Source organism: Cyprinodon tularosa, unplaced genomic scaffold (assembly GCF_016077235.1).
Source record: "Cyprinodon tularosa strain WSP-4 unplaced genomic scaffold, ASM1607723v1 ctg1306, whole genome shotgun sequence".
NCBI lineage: Eukaryota > Metazoa > Chordata > Actinopteri > Cyprinodontiformes > Cyprinodontidae > Cyprinodon > Cyprinodon tularosa.
In genome coordinates this window covers 22,127-44,912 of record NW_024038122.1, presented here as the reverse complement: position 1 = coordinate 44,912, position 22,786 = coordinate 22,127, and the positions used below count along the sequence as shown (strand labels likewise).

Genomic DNA, 22,786 nt, shown 5'->3' with positions numbered 1-22,786 from the left:
TCAATTCAGTTTATTTATATAGCGCCAAATTCACAACACATGTCATCTCAAAGCACTTTACAGATCAACCAGATCATCCAGTCAAATTGATACAAAGTTTTCTATCTAAGGAAAACCAGTTGATTGCATCGACTTATTGACTCAAATACAATCCCTCACACTAAGCATGCTTGTAGCGACAGTGGAGAGGAAAAACTCCCTTTTAACAGGAAGAAACCTCCAGCAGAACAAGTAAAAGTAACAAAGTACAGGCTTGTATATTTACTTAAAGTATAAAAGTAAAAGTAGAAACCACTTTTTTCATGCCGTTGCCTACATTTTAAGTGGATGTCTGCCAATAGGACTAGATCTCCGTTGTGTTCATTTTCAATCATCTCGTCGTCCATGCTACTATGCTAACGCCACCGCCACCAAGCTGCAATGATTTGCCGCCAATGAATACCGCGGAATCTGTCGATTCATCTTGTAGCGGTGCGTCAAATGCAACGTAGATTCCCATCCAATTAGATTGAATTTGGTATTGATGACGTGAAAAATAATAACGGTAACTCCATTGAAATGATTCAAAACTAAAGTAACGAGACAATTTTTTAAAATGTAAGGAGTAGAAAGTACAGATATTTGTGTAAAAATGTAAGGAGTAGAAGTAAAAAGTCACCATAAAAATAAGTAGTAAAGTAAAGTAAAAATATCAAAAAAATCTACTTGAGTACAGTAACGAAGTATTTGTACTTCGTTACTTCCCATCTCTGCTGGTTGGTGACGTCACGGTGCGGTATCGGCTGTTGATCAAGTCTCTAGACTCCAAATGTTTAAATTGGAGAATTGCTTTGGGAATTTTGTTTGTTATTTTGCTGAACCAGCTTGCGGCGCACCAATGGTCAATGTTGTGGAAACTGTACATATTAATTGTGTATTTGGCAAATAAAGTGACGCATCTAACCGTTCCTAATGGTGCCGACATGTGCCAACTTAGACTGAGACCAGAAGGATTTCCCCTAATGGAGGATCCTGGTTAAATGAAGCAACAAGGTGGTCAGGGAAAACACGGGGAGCCGTCGCATCTGTCAGCTCTGCTAAAGAGCTCTCCAGAGGAGGCGTCTGGAAACAGAGACATATTGACAGATGGGAAACTGAGAAAATGAAATGCAGACAAAAATAACCATGTTTTGGATTTGCAGTGGAGAGGCTACCATTTTTAGGCCGATACATGACTTTAAATGGGAAAAGTCTGAATGAGACTCAGAGGGAAGAGTGAACCAGTGTCATGATCCCACAGTCCTTACAGCTGAGCTGAGTAAATAAAAAGCTTTGGGGTATTTCTTTCTGTTACTCTGTCTGATTTTAAATTCAGCTGTGTTTTGTAACCTACAGGTGAAAAACTGACCACAGCTCAGAAAAAGTAGATGTTTTGTAGAAGAATCTCCTCACCTGGCCAGACAGACTACCTATAGCACAATGCTCAAAGGCAGGATAACAAACAGCAGAAACAGGTAAGAATCAACCAGATAACTATATATGTGAGAGGAAAACATCTTTAGAAAAAAAAAAAGCTCTTATAGCAGCCAGTAGTTGAAATGTTGATGATATAGCTGTAAAAAGCTCTTTAAAAACGACTTTGTGGTCCTGTCAATATTACATCAGTTTTTATGTAAAATTTACTGCAAATTTCCATATAAGTGCCTTTAGATCCAAACCTTTTAGATTTAATTTATCTTTATCTATCAAAAGACAACTACATTTTATCTATCTTACTAAATAGTTTTAACAACACAATTAACAGATGAAAGCATAGCATAGTGTTTTTAATAAGCAGCTCTCTGAATCTGACCAGCAGACTTTTCAGTTTGAATTTTATTGAATGACTTGTATATAATGAAAATAAAAAAAGATGAAAATAGTATACAGTTGAGATTTAGATGAGTAAAATTTACTAGCAAAGCAAAAGCATATCTTTTTTTGATAAGAGAAATTTGGTGGTAAAATTTACTTTAGTTTGTTTTTTTAAATCAACTTGACTTGATTTTACTTAGTAAAATCTTATTTGATTGCGTGATAGAACTTTTAACAGTCACTCCAGGGACTGTAGCCGATACAATATGTGTTGATTACAGTAGCAGCCATTCAACATGGTCCTTCCCAGTCAAACGGCAGCCGAATGGCAGCAAAATCCCCTCCAACTTCCAGCCACTGGTCTTCTCCTGGGTGTGAATATTTCTTACTCTGACTCCACCCTTCACTGAATTACAGGCTACCACTACTGTGTGTGTTTTTTCACAAACTAACTTTCAGATCAGGACATTTCCTCCTGCTGTGATGATCTGCTCTGATAGCTGGCCCTAAGTGTTCCTGTCATTCACCTGCTTTATTCTGCTCGCTCTCTAATCATCTCTGATCTCATCCACCTGTAGGTTCTGCTTGATATTTGGTTCAGCCCAGCTATCTAGGCCAGATCATTGTTTGCCTTCTGTGAGTTTACTGTCTGTCGGTTTTTTCCAAGTTATTTTTGAGCTCATGTCTTCAGGCGAGATTATTCCCTAACCGGTGGTGAGCGCGTTTCAGCGTTTCCTTTGTGGTTCTTATTTCCTGATTCCTTTCCCTCTCATCCACTGGCCCCGTCTGATCTGTTCCCCGGAACCATCCTTGGACTCCTGCTGGATTCAGCCGGTCTGCATCTGTGTGTGTCCTTCTGGGCACGCCGTCTGAATCATCTTCTGCCTTCACGCTCTGAGGATTCCTGGAAGTCTGGGTCCCTCTGCTCTGGTTTGGGTCGGAACCTCTGATAGAGCGGAGTATTCCGTTATTCCTGAACCGTTCCTGCCCGCTTTGTCTTCCCCTGACCTGGATCAGCTTCCTGCAACTTCTCCAGGGCTTAAAATGTTTGTAAAACACAAAGGTGGAACCATACATCTCTGAGCCTGAGTCAGCCTGAGAAGCTGAAGAAGTGGAGCCTCCTGCTCAGCCAGCAGGGATGTAAGTTGTTTCTGAATGGAAAGAAAGTTGCCTGTTTCTATAGATGTAGCATTCCAGAGCTAAGATGCATTCCTGCAGCGTTAAACAGTCATCTGAACATCTGCCTGTGAGTGAAAAGGCTTGGAGCTAGAGATGCTACTTAATAGAAATGGAGAGATAAATAAGATGCTAATATGGCTAGCATCCCTATTGAATCTAACATTAGCATCCTGCTAACTGTCATTAGCCTGTGCCCTTTAAAGTTGTTGTTTAGTGTAATTACATATGATACATATTTTTTAGCCTGCATCATTGTTAATGAAAAGTTGTTTATGTTTTTTATTCTAAAATATTTTTAATTATTTTTATCATTTATTTATATTTATAACTTATCATTATTTAATCACTAGGTAAGGGCAGGGCTCAGCTGGGATTGTTGTCATTTTCCACAGGTTTTTGAAAACAGCTTGCTTTATAGAAAAAAACAACACCTTTAAAATTCCGTAAAAGTTTAAAAACAATCCACTGAACTCGGTTTCAAGGTTTGAAGACGTTTCGCTTCCAGGAAGCTTTCTCAATTCAAATGTTTGACATTTGAATTGAGAAAGACTGATCTAACCTGAGACGCACTGCTCTGCATTCTTTAAAACACAGTTGGAGTTTAAGGTTTTTAATTGAATCATAGAGCTGGGTGTTTAGAATGGCACGCTAAGGGTGTTTTTCACTTAAAATGACCATAATATATTTCAAAGTAATGTTTCTTTTTCCTCAGATAACAGAATGAAAGTAAAACAAACAGAACATATCTATGTTTTATGTATTTTACTACATGTTTTTTTCTTAGATGTAAAGCTACAGCCTTTTAAAATCTTCATCATTTACATCAGTGGTTAAACAAAGATCACGACTTTACAGCGATAAATACATAAAACTCTGATTTTTGGTTTGTTTGTTCCATCAATGTGTGAAAACGAACCTTTAACCTGCATGATAAAAATACGATTTAATTTGAAAACGGCTTCCAGAGAAATATATCAGATTTCAGTTGAATGAAGAAAATGCCCTTATGTAACCATCATTATACATTTCTTAAGAAGATGTTCTAGGATGACTTTTGACTTGAAAATATAAAAAAACTCACCAACATGATGCCAAATAAGATTCACATCTGAAAGCAAAACATTTTTCTATGTCGTGTAAAGTCAATGCTGCCAAAGCTCATTACAGCTTTACACTCCATGCAGGCATATGATACACTGCTTCCTGTTTAAGGACTTGATTCTAAACACTAAGTTTGTTTTTATATAATGAATAATCAATAAAACCCTTTAAAGGAAAAGTCTGATCATATTCAGAAATCAAACTTCTGAAAATACTTTCAATATGAATAATAATTGTGTTTTTAATTCAGAGTAATTTTCATGTGAATGTGCTTTACTGGAGGCATCCATGTTTGTCAAAGAACACTACTGCCACCTACTGGTTAGTGACGTCACGGTGCGGTATCGGCTGTTGATCAAGTCCCAGTGCTGTATCTGGTGTTTGTCACAACGCGCTATTATCCAAGTCCTCTTGAAAACATTCTTCTTCCAAATGTTGGCTACATATTACGGGTTTTTTCTCTGGCCAGAAGTTCGATGGCAAATCCTCCCTCTTCAAGTTGGCGATCCAACGACCAACCCGTCCGTGGAGGATCAGGAATCAGAAAGGTGGAATAACTCTTTTTTCCACTTTTACCCGATGTATTCCAGCATCCAGCTGCCATGCACGTGGGCATTGTCAGTTTCACTATAGCTCTGGTGAATTTCAATGGTGAAGTCCTCTGGAAATCTTCAATAATTGTTGTTGATTGCAGATGTGTCTAGTAGTTCCCATTGATTTAGCTTGGAAAGCGGGGAGAATGGCGCTAGGCTTACCGCACCGTGACGTCACTGCTGGAAGATGGCAGGAAGGAGGGGCTACTATATTTGGGCAAAGATGGCCGCTCCCAGACTCAGTGATCGCAATGAAAATATTTGTTTTTTAATTTTTTTACTAATTAACTTTAAATCCATCAAATGATTGCGAACATATTAGTTTTAGGCATAAATAATGATCCATTGTTTATTCCTTGATGATCGAACTTTTTATTTTAAAAAATGTGATGATAAATCTATTGAGTCAATCAACTTTTTAAAGTACCAACGTAGTATGGGGTACAATTTAAGACAATATTATTGTTATTAGTCTGTCTGCCTGTCAGTGCCTTTTTTTTAGGGGGGGGGGCTTGCTCACTCACTGCTGACTGAAGACAGCAAACAATGAAGACATAGAGATCATTAGACTTGTTGCTAGGAGCTTATTTTTATATTATAGTGAAAAATGGCAACAGTTGCCTTTAAAGCTGAAGGTTCAGGTCTAGCGCCCTTAGTGGCTCAAATTTAATATGTTTTAAATGTCCGCCATGAAATTAAATGTTCATTTATCAATTCTGACATTTTGTCAGGTATATCACTGCATCCACAATGTATTAAATGACCCGCTATTATTTATAGTACAGAATTGAAATACCACCAGAAAGGGATCAAACTTTTTATGGTTTGTTTTGCTGTGGAATCAGCAATGTTGCCACTTTTAATTTTAGATCGGCAGTTTATGTATAGCCGTGCTACAAAAAAAGAATGTTAGATAATTTGTCATCTTTTGCAAAATACAAAAATAGAAAAAAAAGTAATTCTTTCAGCCTTGACGTCCCAGCAATCAGCTGCCATTAGCTCCTTTAAGCAGCTACTCAACCACAATGAACATTAAATTATTCATGCCCACAAAGCAGGGGGAGGAAATTATTTCACAGTATCAATTTCCACAGACTATTAAGTCATTTAAAAAACATAGGTTTAAAATAAAGTTGGAAGTAAAGGAGCGAAAGAGGACTGATAATGTCCGACCATAAGCTCTACCCGACTCCAGGTCCATTTAAATTATATGAATTAGACTTGGACTGACATCCTGTTTCCTCTGCACTTTTCTGCAACATGAAACCAACAAGAGAGAAATATTGTATGAAATAAACATATTTTGCATAACTATAGCAGAGGTATCAGCAGATGTGCGCTTGATCACGTAAAAATTGGTCAGCGATGATGAATGGCTTACAAATATAGTAAATATCACAGCAAAAATCTTCGCTAATAATATAAAATGAGGTTAAAATGAGATCTCTGGATTGCTCTAAGGCCGTCTTTCCCATGGCGTTCTCCAACTAGTGTGTCTGTGACATTCACTTCTGACAGCGATCCAGGAGGATGACGGAGGGAAGCGGTTATGGCGACGCTAAACGGTGCTGGTGGGGATTGCTGCAGTGATTACAGTGACTTCTGTTTGCCATGGAAGAGACCATGCACGGGTAGAGAGGTCTGTGTTACTAAGGGGTCAGACTTGGATGGAAATAAACAGAAACAGAATGGTGTAAATATAGGAAAAAATATCAGATATTCAGAACTAGTAATACATCTTGAACAGAATACAATAAGAAACCATTTAAAGGAGAAGTCAGGTTATCAAGGAATAATCAATGGATCATTATTTATACCTAAAACTAATACGTTCGCAGAAGTTAGAATTCTGAATTGTTTATAGATGCTGGAGATCGGCCTGTTTTCCAGTGTAGTCCTGTTTCTCTGACTGTGACTAACTGGATGTGCTCTCTTCATCCTCTGACATGGGAGCTGGCTCGGAGCTCGTCTGCCTGGCTGTGTGTTTCCTGGACGGGGCCGCCTGTGGAGCTGGTTGACAGTTGCCTTTTGTATCTATGCTTCTTTTTCTATGTCTGCTTCTGTCTCCTTGAACCCCAGTGGGCCTCAGCAGATGGCCGCTCACACTGAGCCTGGTTCTGCTGGAGGTTTCCTTCCTGTTCAAAGGGAGTTTTTCCTCTCCACTGTCGCTACAAGCATGCTTAGTGTGAGGGATTGCTGAAGAGTCAATGAGTCGATGCAATCAGCTGGTTTTCCTTAGATAGAAAACTTTGAATCAATCTGACTGGATGATCTGGTTGAACTGTAAAGTGCTTTGAGATGACATGTGTTGTGAATTTGGCGCTATATAAATAAATTGAATTGAATATGACTGAACTTTTCCTTTAAATGTTAAAAAATGTTTAAAATAGTTGGTATGTTTTTAATATCCTCTCTAAACGACATTTACCATAAAAGGAAAATTAACCTATTTTTTGTGCATAGAGCAGGGTTTTATAAGATAATAGTTTCCAAAATGTTTTTCGTATCATTTAAAGGTATACTATGCAACCGGTGTTGATTTTCCAGCGAGGCTCCCCCCAGAGGCCGAAAGTAAAAGTGCACTGTCGTAAATATGCTCAGCTGTTCTCCTGGTTTCTCCGTCAAGCCAGGCGCGGTTGTTTTGAGCTTAGCAGACAGGCGAACACAACGAATCACCATGTCTACTGCGGTAAGTGACTATTTTGTTCCAATTTTCGAGTTTGAAAATTTAGCATGTTTTCATACATTATTTGTTATGCATGTGTCTAAATAATAAAGATTGTAGTTAGCCAAGTTGGAGTTTCCCATACATTTATTCGACTGTCGGACGACATGGGCTTTCGCTGTTTTCTCGCTGGTTCCACCATGATAACTGCACAAATATCGCCACTGCGCTAGCAACAAGCATGCCTTTTCACTGGGGGCGTGTAGCAGTTCTCGCCGTAAAGCAAGACCGCCTCTCGCGATGCACGAGACTTCTGAGCCTGTGGGTGCGGGCCGAGGGCTCCTGCAATTGCAAGTGCGGTATTTCCCCTACAGACCACCAGGGCGGCCGAGAAAACCTTTGTTCAACCTGAAATGACTCATTTAATCATCCAAAACGTTATGGAACACATTAATTAACTGAAAAATGTTGCTTAGTGTGCCTTTAAGAAAAATAAACAATAAACTCCTTTTACTTTAGTACTTAGGAACACTGCAGAGCCTGTACTTATTTACTTTTATTGAAGTAAACACGCTCAGTTTTTATTTGTGTTGTTATCGAATGTCTGCATTTACAGTAAGGAACTTCAGTAGTTTTCAGACTTTTGGTTTGTTTTTCTTTTTAATTTAAAATTCATCTTCTATCTTCAACTTTGCAGTTTTTCTTTCATTGGTTGCATTAATCAGAATAAAATATGCCACAGTTTGTGTTTACAGAAAGTGAAAAAGAAGCGAGTAAAAGTTTCTATAAACACTAGAAGCTGCCCTTAGAGAGAAAAAGAGCGGCGAGGTTGAGGCGGCCGTCCCGTTACGGTCCGCCGATCTCAACAGCGGCCCCTAAGCAATTAAACAATGACCAGCAAATGCAGTCACCTCTAATTGAATTGGAATTAAAAGAGGAAAAAAGTGGGAAGAAAAATAGAAAAAAAATGAAAAGAGGGAGGCAGATTGAAACAAATGATAGTGGGATCCCTGGTGTGTTCATGGGTGCAGCTAATCGATGGAAGACAGATTACATCTCTTTTACTCTCGGTCTCTGTCTCTGCCACCCGTTAGCCGTTCCCCCGACTTCAGACTCATTTGATGAAATGGAAACACTTGAAGAAGAAGAAGAAATCTTTGCAGGTTTATTCAGACTGTTAGGAGACGGGAGTGTTCAGTCTGTAACTTTTAGCAGAAACTTTGTTAGTTTAGGAACAGCATCTACCTGAGCTTTCACAACATGACACTGGAAATAACCAAAAGAAAAAAAAGAGAAATCAATGAACTCTCCTTTCACACCAATTAGAGATACTTACATGTGCTTCCAGTGGAAAAACAACACATCAGAGAGCTGCAAACACATGAAACCACCTCCGCACTCAAAGATCAATACTTCTGTCGCTGGTCTTAAGGGGGGGGGGGCAGTTATATCCTGACTCCTCCAGACAGCAGTGGTGCAAAGCAATGACATGTTACCTTGTGAGTTCATGTGTATATTGCTGATATCTGAGCAGCGGTGGAAAAGGCCGGCATGCTTTCCAGTCACTGATCAGCTGCACGGATTTACCGGTGAAATAAATGAAAATGGACGAACTTTGGACACGTAAGAAGAGGGAACATGCCGTCAACAGCAGATCAGATAAAGACAAGGATCACAGGAGGGTAACTGGAGAGGATATTTATTGGTTTAGCATCTTTAAACTCATTTGCAAATAAGCCAAAAGGGGGAATTCTAACATCTTAGTCAGAAGTATCATGATTTACGGATTGCAAAGAAATATATTATTGGATTAACAATGATATATGGTTTATCCTTTAATGTTATTTCTTTAAATCTTTTTAATATATTGGTAGCTTAAACTGTATGGAGTAAATTTAGTTCCATTAATGTTGCAAACAAAGGACATGTTTAATACATCTTTAATTTTTCTTTATGTCTCTTTTTTCAGATTGAGTTTTAGGAATTGCATAATTTTTAAATTACGTTTTACGGATGACTTTCTCTTCTCTTTGGGGCCAGCAGAGAAAAGCAGAGAGATATTTCTATTAGTCTGACAAGATGTTAACAACATTTGAAATGGGCTTGAGATGAAATAAGAAAAAAGCCCAGAGGAAAAATCTGTATTAAAGATTTTTTTTTAAAGAAAACTTATAAGAATAAAATAAAATTTATTATGAAACATAAACATGCAGCAGAGGAATTCTCAAAATACTTTTTTTGTTCAAATTATTGTGGATTAGCGAATATCGTGCATGAAAGCTATGGACATGTCTTAGACCTATAATCTGGATTGCATTTTTTTTTTTCCAACATGCCTGTGAAAATCTCATCTGGATCACGGCAACCAGAGATAACATTTGGACACCTACAGTCTCCAGGAGTCTTTGGCCATTTCTCAATTCACAAGAATGAAAGTACAAACTCGTAATTTCATTCTTGACAAGAACACTGGAAAGTCTGGACTCGGGGAGAACGGAAGCACCCAGAATAAATCTGGGTCAACTGGAACAGAAACGTACTGATGACATCGCCACACGCTCTGCTAGTCTGGAGCTGCATTTCACCTCCTGTTATTAATAGTCTCTAGATAATAATAGATTATAGCTTTTTTCATTTAGTGGGGGAATAATAATGAACGCAGTCAGATAAACACAAATCAAATGAACATTTTGCCAAATAAAACCAAAAAAAAAAAAATCATCATCAGAGACATCAGTACTTCTAACACGACTCTGAAGAGAGGCCTGCTGCAGACAGGCTAACGTTAGCCCTGGCCGCTGCAGACGGGCTAACGTTAGCCCTGGCCGCTGCAGACGAGCTAACGTTAGCCCTGGCCGCTGCAGACAGGCTAACGTTAGCCCTGGCCGCTGCAGACGAGCTAACGCTAGCCCTGGCCTCTGCTGACGGGCTAACATTAGTCCTGGCTGCTGAAGAAGATGCTAACGCTAGCCGCTAGCTGCGGTTAGCCTTGGTGGTCCGCTGGTTGCCATAATCCTCTCAACATCTGAACATTTTTTTAAATTATTCGCTAAATCAGTAAATGAGCCATATAGTAATGTTCTTGCCTCAAAAAAATCTAAAAATGTTCTTTTATTAAACAACAGAAACAGTAACCTGGAAGCTGCTGCTGCCGCAATGCATGCTGGGACAGTTGTCAGTCTGAAGAACGGACAAGTTTGCTCTGATGCATGCTGGGTAAAGAGGGAGGGGCCAGAACAACATCTGAGGAGTTTGTCTGTTCTTGGTCTGCTGTTCTTCTGAATTGGAACAGTGCTAGCGCTGAGGATGATGACGTTTTTTAAGAACAAGAACGCCCAAGTACACAAATTGAGAAACGGTATTTGTCATTCCATCAATGTCTAGTTGGAGCGCTGATGTGTTTACCCAGCATGGAGGACCAACCTCCTGCATGCATTTCAAGTCAGATGCTTATCAAATAGTCACCCTTTGATCCACTGGATTGTTGGAGACCTTTTTTTCCCCATCATCAAATGTTAATTTACACATTTTTTTTTGTTTTTTTGGAGAATTTACTTAGAATTTTCAAAGTTACTTGCTTCTAACTACAAAACAATGTGCTCAGTAAAAAGGGAAGATGAATTGAAATGCACATTTGTACACTAAAAAGAAAAGCTGGTCTTACATTCGATATCATAATTGCAATCTGGAGAAAACATGTTTTGAATCTTCCACCTTTACTTGATGTCCTGCACAGAGACAAATAAGAGAAAGCTTCTTGGAAAGCTTTGGCCAGTTGAACCCGAGTCGGCCTGCCAAAAAATGACCCACCAAATGGAAACAGCCCAAACTCCTGAGTACGGCCCAAATGAAAACCACTTCTCTAGTTTATTATCTTGCAGCTGCACTCAGAGCTGACCAAAGCGTTTTCAATCTGCCAGCTGTGCTCTAAATAAATATGTGTCTACACAAATCAACCCTACAACAAGCTGTTAGATATTACTACACCAGATCAAAAAAGAGACTTACATTCATATTTGAGGACATCTTTATTAAAACAGATCATGTCATAGCTGGGATTAATTGACTGATTTTATATACCGGTTATTTACCGTCAGTTGTTTTAAGATATTCAAGATATGCACTGCATAAATATTGACATCTGCTGCCTTGCAGCAAGAAGGTTCTGGGTTCGATTCCCGCCCCAGGGTCTTTCTGCATGGAGTCTGCATGTTCTCCCTGAGCAAGCATAGGTTCTCTCCCACAGTCCAAAAACATGACTGTTAGGTTAATTGGCTTCTCTACATTTCCGTTAGGTGTGAGTGTGAATGGTTGTGTTTCATGTTTGTCTCTGTGTTGCCCTGCGATGGACTGGCGACCCGCCTCTCACCCACTGACTGCTGGAGATAGGCACCAGCACCCCTCGCGACCCCACTCAGGATAAGCGTACTAGAAAATGGATGGACACAATACACACAATACACTTACTTCTCTCCCAGCCTTTACATAAAAAGCAACACATGGAAAACTGTCCCCTTCATTTTAAGATTGTATGACGATCATACAAACATTGTGTAAAGAGGCTGGAGACGTAACCAGAGGACAGGCCAGTAGACCAGCAGCCATGCAGGAGCCCATAGGAGGGCAACCCAGCAGCAGGACCACTACCTCCACCTTTGTGAAGGAGCATCAAGAGGAGCACTGCCAGAGCCCTGCAGAATTACCCCCAGCAGGCCACAGATGTGCATCTGTCTGCCCAAACTGGGAGAAACCAAATCTATAAGGATGCTTGGTATTTACCAGAGAACACCAGGATTAATAAATTTGCCACTGGCATATTTTTTGTCAATTTTACCCAATTTATTCCAAAATCTTCAATAATTGTTGTTGATTGCAGATGTGTCTAGTAGTTCCCATTGATTTAGCTTGGAAAGCGGGGAGAATGGCGCTAGGCTTACCGCACCGTGACGTCACTGCTGGAAGATGGCAGGAGGGAGGGGCTACTAGATTTGGGCAAAAATGGCCGCTCCCAGACTCAGTGATCCCAACAAAAATCATTTTTATTTTTTTACTGATTAACGCTAAATTCATTAAATCCCGGTGAATGTATTAGTTTTAGGTATAAATAATGATCCATTGATCATTTCTTCCTGACTGAACTTTTCCTTAAAAAAACAAAAGGCCTGAATAGTGACAAACAATTAAAGTCAAACAAAAGTGAACTATAAAGAAATAAAGAATAAAAATGTCTTTAGAGCAGACTCATCCAAAAGTAAATTTTAAACTTTCCATTTTTAGGTTTTCAACAAAACAAATCATCCACTCTGCTTCCAAATGATAATTTACAGGCGTCTCCTTATCTTAAGCTTGGTATATCTCACATGTCCTCTTATTCTCTGCAATACCAACACTGCAAACAACTGCTTGGACAGCAGTAAATATTATTTTTAAAGCGTTAGCACAATACCTATTCCAGTAGTTCTTTTGGTGATGGTTGCCATTTAATAAAAAGAAAATAGTCTGAGAAGGGTGTCAAGATGTTCCTGTTAAGTCATTCAAACCTTAAACTAAGTTGTTTAAAGTTGTTTCTCAGCTTAAAAAGCAGATGCAGCCATTTGTTTCCATGTTAAGATGGAAAGGATGAATTTCAGTGTCTGCAGTATCTGGATAGACTCATTGCTATCTGAGGTCTACGTCACAATAAACTCTTAACTATATGTTGATTATTGTTGTCCTGTTGATCAGGCCTCCTGCTCATCATTCATTATATTTTTCCTCTGTCTGTCAAGACTTTTCTGCACAACAAAAGTAATGAAAGCTCACATTTACACAGTGACCTGAGGAGTAAGGGTGTTCGCCCTTTTTTTTTAGCAGTAAAGGTTTATTTCCATTAGTGGTACATTTGTAAAGATAATTCCCTTCCTAGTGGTGCAGCAGTGTTGGGTTGCAACCATGGAAAACTTCATCCAGGTCTCTGTGGACCTTGTTCTGTTCTCTGGGCCAAACCTAAACGATGCTCACAAAGTTACTGTAGGAGCTTCACAGTTGACCAAAATGAGAGTTTTTCCACTGACACCTATGGTGCATCCCATGACCCACAGCTCTGAGATGACTTTTACTTCTAGGCTGACTGACTATCATTCAGATTTGTTTCCACTTTCTTGTAATACCAACTCTTGAAGGTGGAAATTCTAACAACAAGTAAACGTTTGGACTGGATTCATTCTGCAGGTGGCGGAGCTCCTTTCTCTCTAGAGAACAACCTATTCCCTCATAAATGTTTGCAGAAGCAGTTTGCATGATGCTGGATTTATACACCTTTGGTCATGGAAGTAATTAAAACAGCCAAATGTCATTACTTGGATGAATGAAGATGTGTTTCTAGCCTTTAAGAACATTTTGGCTTCACTTTGCCTTTTCAACAAATCTTAAGCTTCAATTCTTTGCAGAAAAATGTAGAATTACTGGAACCAAAACCTTTAGAAAAGAGGTTTGACTCTTTATGACCTAACTCCAGTCTGACACAATACCAGTGTTTAATACTACTACACTGTATAAAATGATAATATACTACAAAACTAATTATATTGAGATCAATTATTTCCACTCTTATCGGTCTCGTCAATATGAGCAATCCTTTATGAACCAATAATCAGAAAATTTTACTTAATCGTCAAACTGGCCTGTAATGAAGGGAAATATATTAAAATACCTTCTTCTGACGTGTCTGATATTCTTTTTTTAAAACCTAAATGTGCCATTCAGATTTCATGTATCATCATTGTTTCGCTTTCTCTGAAACAATGCAGTTTTTCATTCATTTCTGTGATTATTTTTCCTTTGCTTTTCAATTACAGTCCATCTTTTCTCCTTTTTGTATATATTTATGTTTCGGGGACTTCCCTGCATGCTTTGATTGGTTGTTCTCTGTCCCACTGACTCACATTTCCCCACAATGGGACAATAAACAGTATTTATATTTTGTTCTATTTAATTTAATTCTATTAATTACTCGTCTTAAATCTGAGGGAAAGTTTTTAAGAGACTAGCCAAGAACATTTAAAAAGAGGAAAACGTTTGGCTCCAATCAGAGCTGTTAGAATCAAAGAACTGGACGAGAACAGATGCACTTAATGGATCAATGTTCAGACCTTCTTGTTTCAGACAAACTAAAAATGAAGCCTCTGTTAGAATATTAGTGGCATGAGCTCCAGTCAAACACGACCTTTAAAAGACGGGTTTGTGTTCAGAGTCCCTTATCAATTATTTATTATTTCTCATGCAATGTTTAGAAATTCATTACTACTCATGTATTAATCATGCCTTTATTCAAATTAGTGTAATAAACTATGTGAAGGAGATTAATCGCTTATAGTAAATACGTTGGAATGTATTTATTTAGTGCTTCTACAGTTACCAACCACATTATGTTGGTATTAGCAGTTACCTGTTCCCACTGATCAAACAGTAGCGTGTTTTAGTACCTCAATACTTCCCATGGTGCGTTCACACTAAACCTGTTTTGTGTGTCAATAAGTTGTTCAGGACTTTTGACCCTGAAGCTCTTGACGTTTTGGGTTTTGCGTTCAAATAGTGTTGCTCTCGCCGCTCCTTAGCGCTGTCTCCCATAGACTTTGCAGGTGTGAACGCACCATCAACTGAGAATGTCACAGCCTGGGTGCGGATGGCTGGTTTAATGGTTTACTCTTTCCAACTGTCCAATTGGCCCGGTTGTTCATTACTGTTTATCTCATCCACCTGGTTCCTGCTGCTACTTATGCTGCCTGTTTGCCTGCCATCTGAGCCAGATTATTCCAGCTGTTTGTGAGACTAACTCTAGCAATTCTATATCATTCTGATTTTTTTATCCTGACCTGTTTCTGCTTTGGAGATTTCAAAGTTTTGAGGTGTCAGAACTCTGTGGGCGGCTCCCGCCTCAAGCTGTGGAGAAACCTCTGGTGACTTGACTCCATCTTCCGGGATCGGGCTGAACTCAGAACCAGGGTAGTGACTAATGCTCATAGTCGAGGCCCGTCTTAGATTCAAAGTCACTAACCTCAGTTTCTATCTCTATAGAGTATCCAGTGAATCTGTACCCAGCTGACGAGTAATCGCACATTTGTGATTTAATAAATGCTTGTTTTGAAATCACCCTGTTCTGTCTGCTTGAATATTAGGTCCTAAGTGGTTAAGTACTGAAAGGCACAGTGTGTAAAAAGAAAAAAGAATAAAATACAGCATAAAAATATAACATAAGGCAATAATATATATTTGTTTAATAAAAGTAAGTCTTGAGAAGAAATCTTAGAAACAATTCAGCAGGGGAGGAGCCTCCCTAATGGAGGCTATTCCATAAACGCGGAGCAGCGATAAAGACGGCTCTGGCCCCTCTGAGCTTCCTGTTAAACCTCGGTACCTGCGGATCTGCTGACCTGAGGAACAGTCTTTTAATGGAGGACTATCAGCTGAGCTCTAGTGAACAGCCACAGCTTGCTAGCTTTCTTTACCTTTAGTTTGCTTCTACTAAAAATCAAAAACAACAAAGATATAGGACTGTATACTAGGAGCAAATTGTTATCTTACTAGTAATAAAGTTGAGAAAAGAGAATCAGTTTTACATCCGGCTTCTTCTTTCAGCCTGCACCAGCGAATAAACTCCTTTTCGAGATCTACTCTTGTTTTTATTGTCGATCCTTCTTGACGTTTTCTCTTTTTAGTCTCAGGAGGTTTAAACTTCTTCTTTGCCTCAGCCATGACCAGCAGTAGAGCTAAAGTCTAATGTTCACATCCAAAGCAGCAGAGTCAGCAGAAGCAGCTGGTTCACATGCAAAGTCAAATGTTAATGTGCATAAAGGTGCAGCATAATGTCCTGCAGCACATTTTAAGCAGTAGCCTCATGAGTTTCTGATTATCTGACGCTCATGACGCACTTAAGAAGCAGCAGCTGCTGGAGTTGGAAAAATTTAACGTAAGCTGCTGGCGCGCCACATCATCCAGAGAAGCTGATCTGGGAGCTGGCAGGGAGTCAGACGCAGCACTGCTGATGCAGAGCGCTATGATCACTCCTCTGAAACAGTTTATTAACGCCTAAATTAACTTCAAATGTAGAAACCTGCCGGCAGAATATGTTGGCTTTTATTATCCTGCTGCCTGCAGTTTGTAGCACAGACCTGAAAAACGCTAACATCTACTTCCAGCCGCCACCAACAGGAGGGGAAAACCCTGGAGAGGCGAGCGGGCCTGAGGCAGCTGCTGCTGGGGATTCCCAGTGACAGCGCAGCGCCGGTATGTGGGGTCTGAGCGGCTCCCACAGAGAAATAATCTTTGAAGGCAGGATGGTAATCTGGATGAACTGACTGCACAGACCATGTTTTCAGGAGGACTTTCTCACTTCAACATAGATTCTAACTACTTTCTACCCGCTGATCACAGCTAATATAGCTGCCATTGTTCCAGGCAGAGAAAGGATAGAGTAGCTCCGCCCACCGCGCATCAGGACCACTTTTTGACTGCGCAGCTAGAGCAGCAAAGATGCTTCAACCATGAGTTAGAACTAAACTTGTACAAGCATAAAAAATTAAGCTGAATGCACGTTTTAGCTTCTTGTGCTGCGTGCGGTCTGAATGTAGCATTAGCTCCATGACGATATAAGAGCCTGTGGCCATAAAGCGATACGTTCTTCCAGGTCACATCCTCTTCAAACACCAACTGGGTAAGGTGGGAGAAGATGCAACAATGGTGCATCTTCTCCCACCTTACACTGTTGGTGTTTGAAGAGGGAAGCCCCGCTGGTAGCATTGATAGTGTCAAGCGCTGCATATTGGCTGATGAATCATTCTAAATAACTCATATGCATCAACTCTTTAAATCCGCAGTGTGCCTTTAAGGCTGCACAAAAGGGCAACATTTTTACTGCCTCAGATATACGGCTACAACTCCTACATGTGGCACTATTGGCACGTTTTTATTCAATACCAAAACATTTTTTGCAGTCAGCAACATAAACTAACAATAAAGTTAATTATATCGCTCCCAATTTGCAGGTACTGGACTGGGCATCAGTAAGGTGTTTAAATCAAAACAGTTTATGATCATAAACATTTCATCTAACAATCAAATGATTTAATTACACTTAAATGTAATCTCTTTTTGGATTTTGATATGTTTCCTCCTTACATATTTTTTATTTTTGGTTGCTGGATGTTAAACAGCTAAAGTGATGCATTCCATCAGTAGGTCTGCAAAACCTTTCTTTGTGTGTGTTTACCTGTGTTGGGAGGCATAGATAAAGGAGTGCAGGCATCTGCTTCCTGTCCCACTGATGAGGAGGACAATAAAGTCTTGGCAAGGAAGGCGGAGATGGGCTGAACCAGCAGAGATGTAAGACTCCCTCCAGACCCAGCTGGGACAGAAAGAAAACAAACAGGAAGCAGAAATTTTATTATAATGATTTCATTTTGAATACATTTACCACAAGCAAATTTACACGTTAAAAGTATTTAGAGAAGTTTAATATATTTCAATGTTTCCTTTCAATGCTCATAATGGAGGCCCTTTGATTGAACTGATGGATCCATGGTATCCAAGGAAACCCAGTATTAGTGGAACGATTTGACAGAATAGTTAACAAAACTCCCGACCATTAACCCTTTAAAGCCTGATCCAAGAAAAAAGCAAAATAGAAAATTACTTTTTTTTTGTTTGAATTCCTTATTTGCCCTTTTAACGAAATATGTCAAAAGAAAAAACAGAAATACATTTTTGATATTAATAATTTATTACTATCCGATAAGTCAAGATTATTTTTTGTGTAGTCTTCTACTGGCTGTTATCAGGTATATCTGATTGTGTTCAATAGGATTTTGAGCAAAGTTTTTACCATTAAATTATGCAAAAGGTGTCAGATGGAAAACATTTCAGAAACCGTATGTATAAAATATGATACATTTGGCATTATAGGGTTAAAGGTATCGCTATAGACTGTTCAGTAAATATTATAGCACAGCTGCCATTGAATACTATTCATTTCAGTTTATAAATTTACTAGGTTTGTGACCGTGTTTATTTGATGCCTATAATATATTTTTTTCTAATGAAAATTTAAAGAAAGAATCAGACTCTGTTCGTAGTTGTGACTTTAATGGAAAAGTTTAGTACACTAAGTAGGGATGCAGGATATAATCGGCCCCCTATCGGTATCGGCCTTAAAACTGAATATCGGACATCGGCCACCCCACCGATATTTAACCCGATATTTGATCAGCTTCTGAGTTTCTAAAGTCTAAAAAAAAAAAAAAAAATACTACTTCTTCTTCTTCTTCAAAAACGTCTTTTTTACAGACTTAAAAACTTCTAAAGACGAAGGAAAAAATATTGATCCATTAAAATATCCCAATATCTTCATATGCTGATATATTGGCATTTAAAAACACCATATCAATCTCTTTTACTAATGAAATATTGCTATATGTCATCGTTATGCTACGAAATCCCCCGAAAATTCACCAAATGTTGCCATATTTTTATATGTTGATATATTGACGCGGTATCGATCTATTTTACTAACAAAATCTCACAAGAATTTGCAAAATATCACGAGAGTTTGTAACAGAACGATGAAATTTCACCAGATTCTGAAAGTAAAATAGATCGATACCGCGTTTTTAAAAATCTATTTGATATCAGCATATGAAAATATATTTGAGTATATTATTTTTCAAAGTGTCAGAAATGGATAACAAAACTGCTATTTTCAATGACTACTTATTTTTGTCCAGCTTTAACATCGGTATCGATATCGGTTATCGGCTACATGAGTTTTAAAATATCGGCATATCGGATATCGGCCAAAATCCCAATATCGTGCATCCCTAACACTAAGGTAACCTGATGTAAATAAATAACAGTAAACAAAAAACAAATATTTCACTGCTCATTAATTGAAACTTGATGTTGAATTATTACAGTGAAGATAATGATATTGATAAAAAATATTTGTTATGGTTTTGAATTGGACTCAGACTTATGAAAAAATATAAAACCAACATCAACGTCATTGGTATCAGTACGGCTTTATATGGCAGAACTGCAGGAAAAAGCAGAGAAAAGACGGTCATGCAATAGATGATCCCCGGTAAGAATAAAAAATTAAAAATAACAGCTGCATCGAGGATTAGCGTCTGTACTGTACCTGATTTATCCACTGCAGCAGAAGCAGAAGCTCAGCATAAACTGACCTTAAGTGCTTTTAACTGATTATAAAGTACGAACAGTAGAACAAGTTCATTTGGGCAGGTAAATATTTGGCCAACCTGCTCGCTGAATAAACTACAACAGGACGCTTATGACACACATCGCTCTGAGCCTGTCGACTACACTTTCTAAAGAGTTTTCTAAGACTGATGGTTGGAAGTCCTGACATTCCTTCCGTTTTCCATGAAGGAAAGTATTTCCAAACACGGACTGTAATTAGGAAAAAAAGACAGTAAAAGATATCCAAACAATCAAAACTAAATATGGAATAAGAGCACAACCTGTAGCCTATGTCCATGAAACGATACAGAAATACAATCAGGACAGAATTAAATCTAAGAAGAACACGACAGACAGAGAGATGGGAGGGATTAACTAAATAAAAGCAGCTGAAAGGAAAAAGCAGCTGAGGGAAGCTTACTGTTACTAAAGGAAGACAAAAGGAAAAGAGGAAATGAAAGTATAACTAAATATGACGTTATTGACACGTAGTGCTAAATTATTGGAGCAATTTTCATCAGGTTACACTTTGAAGTAAAATACAATCTATTGTAATATTATCTGGTTTTATTTTATTATTAAAAGTCTTGTTTCCATGAAGTATAACTAGAAAAGCATCAATAAAAAACAGAAATAAAGGATTGAAAACATTCGTCTGTGAAATAATTCTAAATGGTGCTTTATTTAATGAATGAGTGACTGAAATTAACCACATTTTTAATTATTTTTTTTATAATTATTACATGTTATATTATTATACATCATATTATAATGTTATTAAATCGGTTAGCTGTTAGCCTAGCCTCAGGGCACAGCATTTAGAGAGAATAGCAGTAGCTGTCTGACTTCCATGGATGAACTCGGTCGGCTGTGACATCATTCAAATATCTGAGTCCTCTAAGCTAAATATAATACAGCGGTGATACTTTTATAAAACCTGAAAGCTGCAGGTGCTCTGAAAGGTTGCTTTATAGTCTTCGCCCATCTTTGCTGACTGTATAGCATCAGGAACAATGGGGTTGATGTCAGTTTTAGTTCTGAACAGGCAGTGCAATGAACGTCGATGGAAACTAAGAGATTTATAGCAAATAGAGCAGTTTTCTACTACTTGAAATGTGTTTCACAATTACAGCACAACTGCTGAGCAAATAGCAGCTCCATGATGCTGCAGCCCTCGCCTGCTTACAAAAGCCTTTAAAGTTTTAGTGCAAATTCTCTTCATTTGTGTTTTTACACGGTGAAAACATCAATGGAGGGAACAGAATGAAGACTGCATTTACAGGAATGATGGATAGAACATTCAAACTACGCTTCTATTGACCATTGAATTTGATGCTTGATGTTGCTTCATCTATTTACTGTTCATATCTAAAGAAAGTGTTCTCACAAAAAGGTGAATTTGAAAAAAAGGATGAAAAGCTGTTGTCATTATATAAAATACAACAAAAAGCGTTTTTCTGTAAGTGGTTAGGCTGAACTGGTGTTTGTAAGAATAGGATCTGGTAAATTGTAAACCAGAAATCTTTCACTTACTGGTACCTTATCTTAAGACGATCGCTCTAAAGTCTAATATTTTCACTTTAGAAAAACATGGATTGATTGGCAGCTTAACTGGGAAGTGCAATAAATAGCAAGTTAACGCAGTAAGCGAGCAAATCAAACCATAACCAAAGGAAATAAAGACATTTTGACGCCTTGAGCCAAAATCATATTCAAGCCAAACATCAGCTTTAGCTAAACCTGTCACGGCTTTTGGTGACAGAAAGGAGAGGATATAAAAATAGATGCTCAATGAGAATTTTACAAGTTTGTCTCACTTGGATTAACAGAAAATCTTTTTTAACTTGACAGACTGGTATGAGATCGTAAAAATGCATAAAAAATGCACATAAGATGTAAGGATTATCTTAAAGCAACAGAACTTCACACCAGGTACTAATCATGTTACCTAAGAATTGGAAACAGAAGCTCTGATTTACATAGATTCGCCAAAACTAGACAGTACAGGTTAGGAAAATGACAGAACAATGCTTCAATGGTGTGAATAAAGTAAAAGCAAAGCTTCCTCCTACTTTACTTTATATAAATGGATCAAGATGATGGTGCAAAATGGTCCTTCAGTAAAAACCTAATAATGTCTGAAACAACTGATTGTCTTAATATTTTACCATGTTTATGATAACAGTGCTGCTACAGCGTCGCTTGATGGAAACCTTCAGGGAAATGCAAAATTACTTAAATCTCTCATAATCTCATAACATCTCTTTATATAGTAGCAAAGAATTTACAGAAGTAGCCACTCTTCACTCTCATTGATGGGTCCCCTAAAATTCATTTTTAAACATCAATCTTCGTACTAAAATATTCTGTCATGATTTGTGGACATTGCGATCCAAAGAGAAGCGCCATCTGCTGGTCAGATCCTGTAATTCAGTGAAAGGGTGGAGTCAGAGTAAATAAATATGCAGGAGGAGGCGGCCAGTGGCTGGAAGTTGGAGGGAAGTGTGCTGCCATCTGGCTGGGTAGGTATATTTTGAATGGCTGCTTCTGTATATTGTTCCTGTGTCGTTTCTTTATATGGAAATTCTTGCTTTGGAGATGCTACATTCATGTCGGTCACTCCTCCCTCTAGCAAATCATTGAGCAACAGTCTTATCATGCAGCCTCTTGACCGACTTGCAAAGCTTGGAACTGCATAAAGCAGGTTGTAAAATAAGCCTTGGTTTCCTAGTCACTGTTACTTATGGAATAACCTGAAAGGGACACGAGCAAACTGTAAAGCCCAGAGTTGGTACCAATGGCAGAGGGCCATTAATAAACAACCAGGACAACTTTGTGTTTATTGCATCCAATGCATCCACTGATTTTCACTGCACATGACAGTGCAGACTTTAAGATTGCATCTAAAGGTTGAGTTTGGCTTGTATTGCATCTGACGCTGCTGTTCTTTAGGCCACATCTAACTGTGCATCCAACAGTTTATATTGCATCCATTGCTGCATTCAGTTTACACTGAATTTCACGCAGCTTCCAGTGCTTTATGTTGCTGCATCCAGCAGTTTATATTGCATCCGATGCTGCATTCAGAGCATCCGACACTGAAGACACACACTTCCTATTTTACATGTTGATTTATGACAAGATTTCCACTTCCTGGCAGCGGAAACCGATTCTATCTGAATTC

The 22,786-nt window shown here is 38.5% G+C and overlaps 1 protein-coding gene across 1 annotated transcript in view; it reads right to left on the bottom strand.

Moving 5' to 3' along the window:
* The window catches only part of LOC119778237 (inactive N-acetylated-alpha-linked acidic dipeptidase-like protein 2), a 44,783-nt gene extending 24,304 nt beyond the window's left edge, over positions 1–20,479 (bottom strand). The window contains exons 1-2 of the mRNA XM_038277389.1: positions 20,449–20,479; positions 17,618–17,752 (exon numbers count right to left, since the gene is read on the bottom strand). Coding sequence (XP_038133317.1) covers positions 17,618–17,752; positions 20,449–20,479 — 166 coding nt within the window. The remainder of the gene's footprint in view (positions 1–17,617; positions 17,753–20,448) is intronic.
* Positions 20,480–22,786: the final 2,307 nt, after the last annotated feature.